At 39.4% G+C, this 13,827-nt stretch overlaps 1 protein-coding gene across 1 annotated transcript in view; it reads left to right on the top strand.

The window, feature by feature from the left end:
- TET1 (tet methylcytosine dioxygenase 1) overlaps positions 1-13,827 on the top strand; it is a 126,615-nt gene that overhangs the window by 23,172 nt on the left and 89,616 nt on the right. Inside the window, exon 2 of the mRNA XM_030335059.1 lies at positions 8,166-8,219. Within this exon, the coding sequence (XP_030190919.1) occupies positions 8,166-8,219 (54 nt within the window). The remainder of the gene's footprint in view (positions 1-8,165; positions 8,220-13,827) is intronic.

The following is a 13,827-nucleotide window of genomic DNA, read 5'->3' as shown; positions in this document are numbered from 1 at the left end:
CGAAATCAGATGTTTAACCAACTGAGCCACCCAGGTGCCCTATTTATTATGTTACATAAGAACTAATGTGTCCATTGAATAAGTATTTGGCTGTCAGGAAAACCAGACTTTGGGAAAAATTAATTCTAGGCATTCTACTATTATAAAAATATTACAGGCTCAATGGCAAGTTTTTTGGTTTTATTTATTTTTTGGTTCTCCCTGAAAAAAGTGGTAATTCCTGTCTTCTCTCAACCTGAGCTAAGTTCCATGAAAAAGAATTATTCATTAAATCAGAAACACCAAAGGTATGAAGTGGCTCCAATATAGTTGCTATTCTCTGTTCCATTACCGGGATGAACAAAGGGCACCCTTTACTCCAAACATCAAAAACATCTGTCCGGTAGTTGCCCTGCTGAAAGAATATAACTTATTTCTAGGCAGACAAATACATTTCTCCATAGATTGTGTGAAACTCTAGGAAATGAGTTCAAGAACTAAAGGAGTTATCCTTTCTTGAATAACTGATCTTGTCTCAACAAAAAATTTTGCATACGTTCATTTTCAAAATATACTTTTCTCTGATTAGGAGACTTAGTTATACAAGGGTGATTTCTAGTTGAAAAGTAAGGGTTTTCAGATCTAAGACAAACCAATCACCCCTCCTTAGTTCTTCCTTTGAAAAAGTAGCTGTTATTTGTGATGATGAATTTAATAGGAGCATCATTGTTGGCTTTTGAAAGGACTAATTATGGAAAACGGTACAAAAAAAGTAACATTTCAAACTGGAAAAGTAGAGAATTAAAAGCTGATTACATCTATCCATGTGCCTCTTATATTCATTGTCCCCTTAGCTCCTTCACAGCCACGCTCCAGTGTGACTTTCCATAGCCATAGTGCTGCCAGTGTCCTTGCACATGCTGTGAACCTTCATCGGGGGCACATACATTTCTTCTCTCCCTCTAAATGTCACCAACTCCTGCTTATCCTCCTTAGGTTTCAGTGGAAATGTCACTTCCTCTGGGAAGACTTCTCTTTCATAGCTTTTCTGGGCTCATCCCCATTCTATACTGCATCATGATTGTCTGTTTGTGTCTCTCCTGAGATGTTAGGTTCTTTTTAAATTCTTTTTAACAATTATTTATTTTTGAGAGAAAGAGAGCATGCGTGGGAGAGGGGCAGAGAGAGAGGGAGACACAGATTTAGAAGCAGGCTCCAGGCTGTGAGCTGTCAGCACAGAACCTGACATGAGCCTCGAACTCATGAGAGGTGAGATCATGACCTGAGCTGAAGTTAGATGGTTAACTGACCCACTCAAGCGCCCCTTGAGATGTTAGGTTCTGAGGGCCAGGCCTAGCACCATTTCTGCATATTGGAAGTCCCCAACATTTATGAAGTCATCGTATGGGTTTTGATTATTTATTTTTTGTTATTATTATTAAGCTATTTAAAGATTTAAATGGAAAGGTTCATTATAAAAAATGAATTAACAAGTTTCAAAGAAAATGTTTTTGGATGTGGAGTTTTTTAAGGTTGTTCAACAATTTTAAGTTAGATTTTGTTAAGCTTGGGAGATAATTAGATCTAAACCTCAAGAAAGAAGTTGTGTGTATGTAAAATGATTAGAGCTTCTCAGAGAAACTGAATTTTTATGATTTTGCTATTAGACTTGATGAGACAATAGGATTATCTAAAAACTGAGGGTTCAGTGCTATCTAGTGTCAGCTCTCTAGCACGTGGAGAAGGAGCCCAAAGATAGAGAGCTTCCTTTTTTTTTCTTTTTTAAAGATATTATTGATATAAAATACACAGGACAGACTAGCAATAATAAGAAGCAAATTTCAATATATCATTCACAAAAAGGGACATTTTCTAAATATCAGCATCCTTTGTGATTTGTTTTTGACAAGCACCTATAGATACTCTTTTTGGATTTCTGTGTCCAAATTATGGCTTTAGACTGTAATGGAGTAAGCTTGTCAATTTGAAGTTAGTATTAAGAATTGTTGAGAAACTAGGGAGAGGTGATATTTCAGCCCCATTAATCTCTGGCATTATCTCTGCTTCCCCTCACTGACAACAGTTCTCCCTTGGCAATTATTGAAGACCATCATTCACTTGTTCCTTAATTCTTATTTTTGAAGATCAGTTATTTATTTTTTATTTAAAAATTTTTAAAATGTTTATTTATTTTGAGAGAGAGTGATAGAGGGAGCAAGCAGGGGAGGGGCAGAGAGAGAGACAGAATCCCAAGCAGACTCCGCACCACCCAGAGAGCCCAATGTGGGACTCCAACACACTAACCGTGTGAGATCATGACCTGAGCTGAAATCAAGAGTCAGACGCTTAACTGACTGAGCCACCCAAGGGCCCCAAAAAGCAGTTACTTTTACCAGCACTAAGCAGGACTGCTAGAGGGAATGGGATAGACCCTATGTAGACCTGGCCCCTTAGAAGGAAAAAAGGGTCACTGCAGATAAGCCTCAGGGAAGGAAGTGGGGGACGGAAAGAAGCCAGGGAAGGCTGTGTGAGGAGATCAGCCACCTATACCCAGACTATTATTGTTTACCCAATCACCCAGGAAGATCTCCCATTAACCTAAGGTTTCTGTGTCTCACAAGAAATAAAACCAAGCTAACTTTAAGATCTCTGTAAGAATTGTGAGCAATATGAGCCATCCTTTTCTTATTCTTAATGATTGGAAATTTATAAAGTACGGTACTTAAAATATCTTTACCCAGGTATCACTACAAAAGCTATGACCCCCTCTCCCCCAACAATGTATAAGAAAAGAAATATAGAAGGATTTTATGGGAGAGGGGAGTGGGGTAATACTGGAAGGATTTTGTGCTACAGAGGTGTCCAATTTGAGAAAGCATGATCACTCCTGAGATTAACCTAGAAGAAAATTCCTCCTAGGTGGTGTTTGTATGTCTAGTTTCTTATGGATGCAGAATGGCTTATGCTTAGAAAAAGAAGTAGAATTTTAAAACTATTCATAAATTTATCTCTGAGGGCACAAGATTTATTTTTTTAAAAGCACATTTAATGTAATATTCATTTAAATACCAGTCTTCTAGGAATATGAGCCACTACGAAGTATGTAGGATTTTGCATTTAAAAATTTTTTTAGGGGTGCCTGGGTGGCTCAGTTGGTTAAACATCTGACTTTGGCTCAGGTCATGATCTCACAGTCCGTGAGTTTGAGCCCCACATGAGGCACTGTGCTGACAGCTCAGAGCCTGGAGCCTGCTTTGTCTCTCCCTCTCTCTCTGCCCCTCCCCTGGCTTGTGCGCGCTCTCTCTCTCTCTCTCTCTCTCTCTCTCTCTGTCTGTCTCTCAAAAATAAACATTAAAAAAATTTAAACATTTTTTAAAATTAAATTAAATTAATTTATTTATTTTGAGAGAGAGGGAGAGAGAGAAAGTGCAAACAGGGGAGAAGGGTAGAGGGAGAGAGAGAATCCCCAGCAGGTTCCACACTCAGAGTGCCTGATGTGGGGCTCCATTCCATGACCCTGGGATCATGACCTGAGTGGAAGGCAAGAGTCAGTCACTCAACCAAGAGAGTCCCCCAGGCCCCCTGCTCCCAGAGTGTGTAGTTTTGAAGATGTTTCAACCTTAAAAGTTATTTGGGGGATATTTACCAATGTCTATTGTTGGGTATTGAAAACAAAGAGGAGTTATAGACAAAGCAGTGTAGACAGTTAAACTTCAGCTCAAGTCAAGTTCTAACTTCCTGTGTAGTGTGAATTAAGTTTCTCTTTGAGCCTTAGTTTATCTATGAAATAATGTAGTTAGACTCAATTTTTTTCTCTGATGTTCTCTTTTAGTTCTACAATCATTCGATTTCAAAAAAAATTTTTAAGTTTGTTTATTTATTTGGAGAGAGAGTGCACATGTGAGCCTTAGCAGGGGAGAGGGGTGCAGAGACAGAGGGAGAATTCCAAACAGGCTCCACACTGTCAGCATGGAGCCTGATGCAGAGCCACGACTTGAGCTGAAATCAAGTGTCTGACACTTAACTGAGCGCCCCTACAATCATGGGATTAAGAGAAAAGAGATTCCATTTTATAATATTTGAAAGAGCCTAGAAGTTACTACAAAATTAAGTACAACTCATGCAACTTAATAACCATGATTTCTTGTGAGAAAAACAAATAGACTTAAGTGACAAAAGCAAGTTACTGTAGTAAGTAAGACTACAACACAGGGTTTCTTAGTTTCTGATCTGCCATTTTCCAACACAATCTAGTGGTGTGTACTTTGCCCTGAGTGATAAGAGAGTGGGAATGGCTTTCCTGACCTCCAATTTCTCAGCTAGCAATGTCTGATTATTTTCTCCATCAAAGCTTGCCATCACCTAAGCCTTGAGTAGAGAGACTGACAAATCACTAAGTATAGGATTTAGAGCAGATGGTCACAACCAATGCAGGTTACCAATCTATTCTGTGTTCAAACAAGTGCAGATCTTCATGGTATAGTATCAGTTGGCTATTTTGAGTCAATGTTAGCTCTGGTCACTTTAATTAACCCTCATATTTAGTTGAGATGAGCTTTGGCTTTATTTATTAATTCATTTTGCAGAACACTGCACACAGACTTCCAATGTTTGCTTAGGTTGCCAAGTGCAGTGTTGTATGACTTCATGAGTATCCCATGCAGTGAAAATTCTGTCAGTGGGGCTTTAAAAAGGGGACTGACTTCTCACTGATGTGGATTTTCGGTACACCTAACACTTGGAGCCTGATTTTGTTTTATTGAGATGAACATGGATCACATAGGTAATAGGTTGATTTTCAACATATGATTTATTATATATCATGGCCAACTTCACTAAATATTGAGCAATCAAGCTGGGAAAATGTTGATACTTTTTAAAAATTATATTCAAGTATTCAAGGGGGAGAGGCATTATTTGTAATTGAAATGCAAGGAACTTTAAGAAATGTAGAGCTACCCTTGCATGCACTGACAGGAATGTAAAATGGTATAGACACCATAGAAAGTTTGGTGATTCCTTGAATAATTAAAATTATCATATGATCCAAAATTATCACATGATCCAGCAATTCTACTCCTAGGTATATATTAAAAGAATTAAAAGCAGGGACTCAAATAGATAACTCGTACCCATGTTCATAGCTGTATTTTTCACAATAGACAAAAAGTGGGAACAACCCAAATGTACATCAACAGAAGAACAGATAAACAAATTTGGTGTATATACACACAGTGAAATACTACTGAGCCTTAAAAAGGAATGAAATTCTGGGGCGCCTGGTTGGCTCAGTCACTTAAGCTCAGGTCATGATCTCACGGTTCATGGGTTGGAGCCCCACATCTGCTATCAGCACAGAACCCAATTCAGATCCTCTGTCCTTCCTCTGCTCATTCTCTCTCTTTCAAAAATAAATAAATGTTAAAAAAATATCTTTTTTTAAAGTGTTTATTTATTTTTGAGAGAGAGACAGAGTGTGAGGAGGGGAGGGTCAGAGAGAGACACTGAATCTGAAGCGGACTCCAGACTCTGAGCTGTCAGCACAGAGCCCGATGCGGGGCTCCAGCTCACAAACCCTGAGATCCTGACGTGAGCCAAAGTCGGATGCTTAACCAACTGAGCCACCCAGGCGCCCCAAACTTAAAAAAATATCTTATAAAAAAAAAAAGGAATGAAATTGTGACAATCTCAGAACATGGATGAACCTTGAAAACATTACATGAAGTGAAGGCCAACTATTGTGTGATACCAGTTATATGATATACTAGAATAGGCAAATTTATAGAGACAGAAGGCAAAATAAAAGGTAGAAAGGGCTGAGAGAAGGTGAATGAGGACTTATTGTGGAATGGATATAGAGTTTCTGTTTGGGATAATCAAACAGAGCTGGGAATGGATGGGGGGGGGGAATAGTTTCACAACATTGTGAATGAATGTAATGCTACTAAATTTGTACACTTATCAATGGTTAAAATGGCAAATTTTATGTTATGTATATTTTATCATGCACACACACACAAACTTCAAAGAAAAAGAAATGTAGGGCCGTTTTCAAATCTTGTTGTATTATGTCCTGTTTTCCTACCTGCTTTGTGGATGCTTCATTCACCACAGAGAGCTTCTTGGTGTGGGCACAGTGTGCTTGAAGTTGCCCTGAAAGATGTAGATAGGTCAGAATCCACTGGTTTTGCTACCAGGAGGCTTGCTTTTTACATTTGTTAAAAATTTGAGGGTGGGTAGGTGAGAGAGAGGTAGTTTAAAGTCGGAAAAGAGTGCATGTTGGACTTACCATCCTAACAAGAAAAGCGTGCTTTTGTGGCAAACCGAAAGGCTAGGAATCCAGGGTGATGAAATACAGGCCTTCCGGCCCTCGCTCTGTTCCTGATTTCTGGTTGTGGGAATCTGTTCTGAATCCAACTGCAAGTGGAAAACCCATCTTTGGCTGAGCAGCAAGGGAGGCCCTCCTGCCAATCCCCTAAATGTGTTGCTGAAACTTTGGCCCTGGGAGGATGGAGCTGAGGCTGTCTTCCCAAGATCTGTGCAGCTGTCAAGGTGGCTATGATGGGACTGTGACTGGCCTCTTCACTACATTTTGGCAGTGACCTTGAGACCTGCCAGCTCACAGCAGCTGTCTTGGTTCTTTTTCTCCTGCCACTGTTGCCTGGCCAGGGGGCTTAAGGGGAGGGAGCTGAACTCCTCTGGCTCTGCCACTCTCAGGGTCTGGCAAGTTCTGGCTCTGGTGCCCAGCTCTCCCAGTGCCTACCACCCACTGGGCACAGTGGCAGTCCAGGTGCGTGAGTGTGGGTGGCTGCCTGTGCCACCTCTGGCTTCGCTCCCAATTCCTGGGAAGTGGGTGGCCCCGACTGACCATCAGCCTGCTGCGCAGACAGGCTCCACGTGGGGACCCACTTGGCAGCTCCACCGGGAGATGCTCGGTGACAGCTGATGATCTTGGGAGACAGAGGAGCCAAAGGTGCCCCTTCTATCCCAAAGGTTTGAGCCCACCTTGGGATAGTAGGAATTTTCTCTGGGAAATGAAGGTCACCAGAAATGTGCAGAGCAAGAGAGAAGTCTTTTTTTTCTCCAGCCACTCAGAGTGGCAAGTATATTTTGTAAACTCCTCCCCTTCTCCTTGTCCTCATCCTGTCCTTTTCCTTTTAAGTGGCTTCATTAGTATTTTCTAATCCGCCTTTGTCATTGGACATTTATTGACAGAAATCAAATTGCTGTGTTTCTGGGCAAAGCGCCTGCTGCAAAGAGGTGTGGTTCCCGGGGAATGAGACACGCAGCCCAACAGCTGAGCCTACACTGTCCTCACATAACCTCCCTGCCTTAAATATCGCCAATATTTAGCCTTGCCTTATAAAGTAAAAATGCACAATACCTTCCAGAGTTTCAGCAAGCCCAAATGCCCCCCTCGGCTCAGTTATATCTCCTGTACGTTGGAGGCAGAGCCGCGCACCCCTCCCCCCGCGCAGACCTGCCCTCGGAGCCGCCAAGAGGTTACTAATCAGGGAGCCTCCGCCATCGATCCGATGGCGGAGACCTGGGGGATTTGTGTGCATTGTTTTTGCTGAAGCCTCCTGTGATTTCGGCGCGACCAGATCCTCTGCAGCGCACTCCATGTCGCAGCTTGTGGCTGCCTGTGTCCTGTGGTGAGAGCGGAGCCGCACAGGAGATCCTTTGTCTAGGAAGGCTAGCAGAGAAGATCACTTTGGAGTTGCTAAGCTCTGCATTGCCATTGGCTGCACTCTTTGTGGGGCTGTTTTTGCAAAAGGCATGCCCAGCACGTCTACAGTGCTGGCAGGCCAGGGCTGCCTTTAAACACCATGATAATAATACCAAAAAGCAGTTTGCAGAACTGTTCCACTGTAGAGGCTTCCTCTGCAGAAGCAAGCAAGATGGCTACCTCGTGGGCTTCGCTGTGAAGAATGCAGAGGCTAATTAAGACAGACTTTAAGGGGAAAAAAGGGTATTTCCCTACTTCATCTTTATGCAAGGCTTTTTTTCAGTGACTTTTAAAGTATACATTTTACATAAGCTCTTTAGGTTCTGCCTAGCAAACATGTTGATGATTTTAAATGGTATAAGTAGTTTTCTAGAGAAATAGCCAAAAAATTTGGGGGGGTGGGAGCTAATTTTTTTTTCTTAAACGGAGGCTCATTTTGCAATTTGATTTTTTTTAGGTTATAAAAGAAAACAAGAGGCCCCAGAGGGAAAAGAAGCCCAAAGTTTTAAAGGTAATCAGCTATTGATTAAATCATATTTAATTTTTTTTTCCATTTCATATAGTATTTTTCTGTCACTTAGGAGTAAATTTGCAGTACAGTGGATGTGAATTCTCCCGGATTTTCAGTAGATAAATGAATTTTCACTCAACTAAAGTGTTTTCTCTTTTCTTGATGTGCTGCATAATGTGCATATTAGCATCCTTTATTTTCAACCCCACACAAGTCTCCAGAAGGAAAAGTTTATATGCAAAGTGTTGTGAATAAAATTTGTTTTTCCTCTGTAGATCCCTTTGTAGCATCTGCATTTGTGGTGTTGCACCAGTGTGTAAACTTAAGCTCTTAAGGAGAGAGACACTATTTGAAGTTGACAGCTATGATCCATTGTGATTTTAATAGACCTTCCATTAGATACTATTTTAAAATGTGTGGTTTTTCTTTCCAGAGGAAAAGGTCCTTAGAGGTTTTAGTTCAACTTAAAATGTGTAAGCCATTGAGATCAGCCAAATTGCTTAATCCCAAATTCTCACTGTATCATTTTTAATTTCGGGCTTCATAGAGCTGTAGGAATATGCATGGTTTCATTATTTTCAATAGTTTGCCTAATGAGTATTTAGTAGTAACCTAATTCAGCTATAAGCTAACAGTCTGTGTTATGAGCTTTGTACAGTATTTAGAAGGGTTAATTTAAAAGCATATGGCTTACTAAAAGTTCAAGGCTAGCTTTAGTTCAGTAAATGGGTGCTTATGTGTTAAAGGTTTCAAGTGGTATATTGCTATTTAAAATGTAACCAACCTGAGCAAGTAACCTTTTTAAATCATAAAGACATATTAAGCAATAAAACTTAACTGGTCTTTAAAATTATATTATGTATATATTATTAAAAATATTTTAAACCTAATCTTAGCTTTTCTTTTGCAAATAAAGTTTTAGCACTCAAAGAGGAACAACATGTTGAGCTATGGATGTAGCAAATTTTTATCTCATTTGCTTCCCCAGTTGTGTGCCTTGAAAATGTTATTACCATGGAGAACCAAACCTTGCATTGCTTTCAAATTTGTCTGACCACCTTGAGTTTCTGTTTCCTGTGTGTGTATGGCATTGCCATGTACATTTTCATCAACCAACAAGTATTTGTTTAATATTTACCACACAGTCATCAGTGTTCTAGGCACCGTGAAATGAATGAAATTGCTTGGCACAGATTCTCATTGGGCCTGGACAAATAGAATACTGGTTATTTTCAGGGTAAATTAACCCCTCCTGTTTTTCTTCTGCATGTTGATTCGCTCACCCCCTCTCACTTCCTTCCCTTCCTCTAACTATAGAATTAATATCATCAAAAGCCCTGATTATATTTCTTCATCTCTTCTTACACTTTCTGGGTTGGGTGTATCCATCTTAGGTGTTTTGTCTTCAAATCTTCAAGTGAGAAATTGTTTTAGTGCTGTTGTTAAAATGGCTCTCAAATTTGCAGGGGGTGGAATGAGGGTATAGGAGAAAGAGGTCAATTACATGGACACTAATATAGACTAAGCTTGGTAGCTAAAGCATCATCTGCCTTTGCTAAGAAGTAGAATTGGGCTTTGGGAATACTATTTAATTCTATGTTTATTTTGTTAGTCTGTGGGTGTCTTGTCACCTGAAATAAATTTCAGAAGTAAATATACTGTGTGTTGCTTTTTTGAATCATGGCAATGGACTCTGACTTATTTTAAAATAAATGCCTGTGGGTGGCTGAATTTCATGGGCCACGGAAAGCAGAACTGAATTGTTGCTCACTTTCCTCTATCTATCAATTGTTGTACAAGAGTAGGGAAATGCCCTTAAAGGAAAAAATAATAATTTCCCCCTGATGTTGGCATTTTAAAATGTTTTCTTCAGTTTTCTGTTGGCTGTAATGTATTTTGTTCTCCAAAGAAAGCTTTGTTTCTTCGCTCCACAGTAGAAATGCTAAAATGCTGTCAGATTTTCGTTTGATATGGGTAAAATAAGTAGAATATGGTACAACCCTGAAGGAGATGTTAGGAAAACTGAATCCATACTTGGGGAGGGAGGGAGGGGGAAGAGCACAACCTTCAGTTTAAGGTTTTATGGGTGAGGACTTAGGGTTCCAGCAGGCTGCTACCTGGGAGAGTGGTGACGGGAGTCTACAGGTTACAACTTGGTCTCCTTTTGTAATTGGCTCTTTGCATTTGGCATTGTGCCAGAGATCCAGTCTGCTTGCTTTGACTCTGGCCTCTTAGATCTTCAGATCTCCTGGGTCCCCTGCTCTTTGTCAGGGTAGATGCTGCAGGCATCCCCGCTGATCTTCACTTTCATTATCTGTGGAGAAGCAGTTGGATAGGTGAAGAGTCTGATTAAGGAAATTGGGTGCAGACTTGAAGCTTGTCCATCCTACTCTGAACTTGCCAACTAAATATTGAATCCAGTTGTGGGGCTGAAATTGCCTGGTATGTCTCATACCTCTAATTTTTAAGCAATCTACTGTCTGTTGATAACATATTTATTCTATTGTAGTTCATAATTTAAAACTGTAGATGTGACCTCCAATCCCTGCCGAGAGAGATAATTTCCTCTAACTGAAATGACAGTTTCTGTCCAAAGCACTCATGGCCAGAATGGGTATCAGATGATGGGGGTGGTGGGGGGGGGGGCCTTGGCACAGATGCTTGCCCCCACTGGTTCTGGAGGACAGGTTCCAACTGAAACCCTATTGATTATCACTAGAGTTGCTGTGATATATACATGGCAGCTTATTGGCTGTGCTGTAATTGTCTCCTTGACTCTTGAGCAAGCTAAACGTATGAAGTAATTTCAGTGATTGATTCATAAAATTGCACTTGTGAATGGCATGACTTGGAGCTCTGTTTGGTAGAAACATTTACATGAATAATCTCAACTTGGTGTGTCAGAGTAAAAGGATATATTCCCTTAAATTTTCTTAAGAGAAAATCAATTTTAAAGTAATATCACTTTGGTTAGGTTACCAATCATTGTCCCTGGGAAAAAAATCAGATCGCACAGTTATTTGGGGGTAGTGAGGGGGAATTTAAAAAGGGAATTGTTTAAGAACCGTAAGTAAGATTAAGGAAAAATCTAGGGATGTCAAAGCATCCCAGGGTTAGTGACAGCAGAGAGTTCTCACCACCCATAGGCCTGGAGAGACCAGCGTGTGGGAGCAGGTATCCAGGCATAAAGCATGACTGGAGTGGAAGAGATGTCGCAGGGCTTTGTTGTGGATTTGGTAAAGGGATGTTTCTGCAGAAATAAAGTTCTTTGGGTCGGGAGGTAGGGGGGTTGGAAATAAATACCCTGCCCTCCAGTTTCTTGCTGCTTTCATTGGCGGATCCAATCAGAAGCCAAAAGGGAAGGGAGCATATGGATAAAATATGTCCCAGTGAACCTCCTGTGGCATGTAAGAGGGTGTATAAGATGGAGTATGGACCTAGAGGGGCAAACAGAACATATTCAGCATCACTAGTGACCACAGGGACAGTATAGTAGGGTCAAAAATAGACTAAAGCCATTATTATGTAAGAGAGTAACATTAGGCAAAGCTGGGTGAAGTGTATATAAGCAACCCCATACAGTGTTTGCAACTTACCTGTAAATCTAAAATCATTCAGAATAAAAAGTATGGGCATCCCTGAGCATGGGCCACATTTATACCTTCTGTAATTAGACACACTCTTTCTAGGCCAATAAGGGATATTTTCTAGCTATTTGGTTACAAAATATCATCAAAGTAGTATTTGGAAGAACTGAGTGAACAAATTTAAAGAAATGTCAGTGGATATTAAACCAGGAAACTGTCTACAGATTATTTAGAAAAGAAAAGATGAAAGCTAAGTGATCTTCCTGCTAGCTTCTACACTGGCAGGCCCTACTCTTCACTGTTTCCTTCCTTCCTTGATGATGCTGATAAAGGAAAAGAACAAGTGGTGGTGGGGGGGACATAAGACATGTATCTCACTAGGGGAGAAGAAGACACTCACATATAGCTACTCTTAGGTCTTTAGGAATTATGTTTTAAAAGGAGAATAAATAATAAATCATATTCATACATGGTCTTGATTTGCAAGACATAGTGACATTCAAAATATCTAGTACCGTCATTGTCTGGCACATAGTAAATGCTCAGTAAGTTCAGTTTCCTGAACAACATCATTTATATCCAATAAATATTTTCTTAGCATTTACTAAATACTGGGACTACAATGGTGTACAAGACCAAAATTATTTCTGCCCTCATAGAGGTTAACTATTACTTAGGGAAGGCAGGCAAAAAAACAAAACAAAACAAAATTAAAGACAAATGAAAAAATTACAAATTGTACATGCTTTGAATGAAACAAACAAAATGCCAAGCTAGGGAAATTTACTTCATTTGTAAATTGTTACCTATACTAGTGCTGAAAAAAGTACCAAATTTGATATCATTGAGTTACCTTGTTTATTTTTAAAACCCATTAAGCTAGGAGACAAGATAACAACGTTACTAAAACATTTTCTCTGCACACTTATCTACAACTTTGTTTCAGTTAGTAAAAAAAAAAAAATCATTAGTAAACTTTTCTTAACTCTGGTTATAATGTAACACTCTATGATTTATAGTAACATGTTGCAAACTTAAGTGATAGATCACATGCGGAGCTTGACCATTGTTCAGGAAAAAAAGCATGCCATTTTGATAGTCTTTCATAGTCTCGTGCAATGAATCCCGGTCTTCTGAATATAATAGAGCAGTGCGGAAAAAATTCAGAGTGGGTGATGACAGTATCCGCAAAGCAATACTAGCTTTAAAAAATCCGTATAAATTATAAGAAGATAATCTCAGAATACAGGACAGTCATATAAATTTAATTATTTTGTTTAATGATTCAACACATGGTCCTTATTTTCCTCATTATGTCATAAACTGGCAAAAATTGTCAAAGATGTGTGCTCATCCATCAGTGTTTATTCACATGATCAAAGGCACACATGGGGCTTCTGGTTTGCATACCCAGAAATTGTAATATAGCATTTTGCCCAGAGATGATCAGACTGATTTCAGGGCTGGGTTCTCACTAAGCCAAGCTCACACACAGTCAAATCATTCATTTATTATTGGAGCACGTACATTTCCAGTGACTCAAGGCCCATGTTCATTCTGTAATTTCTAGGAATGATCCCAAAGAATCAGTGAATAAAAGCCAAGTGGGGTGAATGGGCTTGAGGAAAATTTCATTCAAGCTACCAGAAAAAAAAAAAAAAATCTGTTGAATTCTTCCTAGCTAAGAAAAGAATATATACCTTGTTTCTTGAATGTTTATGCTCATTTGATACTGTGTTTGTGTTTTGATAGTGCTGGACTAGAATGTATTCTGAAGAGTCAGATAAAAAGAGCTAAATAAAAAATATTAAATTTTTGTCGAAACGTTACTAGTATTGTAATTAATTTTCAAGTGTAATTAATTTAATGCCCAAAATATGTTCTAAAAATGTTTATTTAAAGATTTGATGATAAGATTTACCTGCCACAGTGGCCTAAGCAAGAGAATAAAGATTATAGAATCTTTTTTTGACTTGTTCTGATGATTTATTGTGGTTTTTTAGTTTTCAAATTTTTTAAGC

Source organism: Lynx canadensis, chromosome D2 (assembly GCF_007474595.2).
Source record: "Lynx canadensis isolate LIC74 chromosome D2, mLynCan4.pri.v2, whole genome shotgun sequence".
Taxonomy (NCBI): Eukaryota; Metazoa; Chordata; class Mammalia; order Carnivora; family Felidae; genus Lynx; species Lynx canadensis.
The sequence above is the reverse complement of the archived record's forward strand: the minus strand, read 5'-3'. Positions and strand labels throughout refer to the sequence as shown.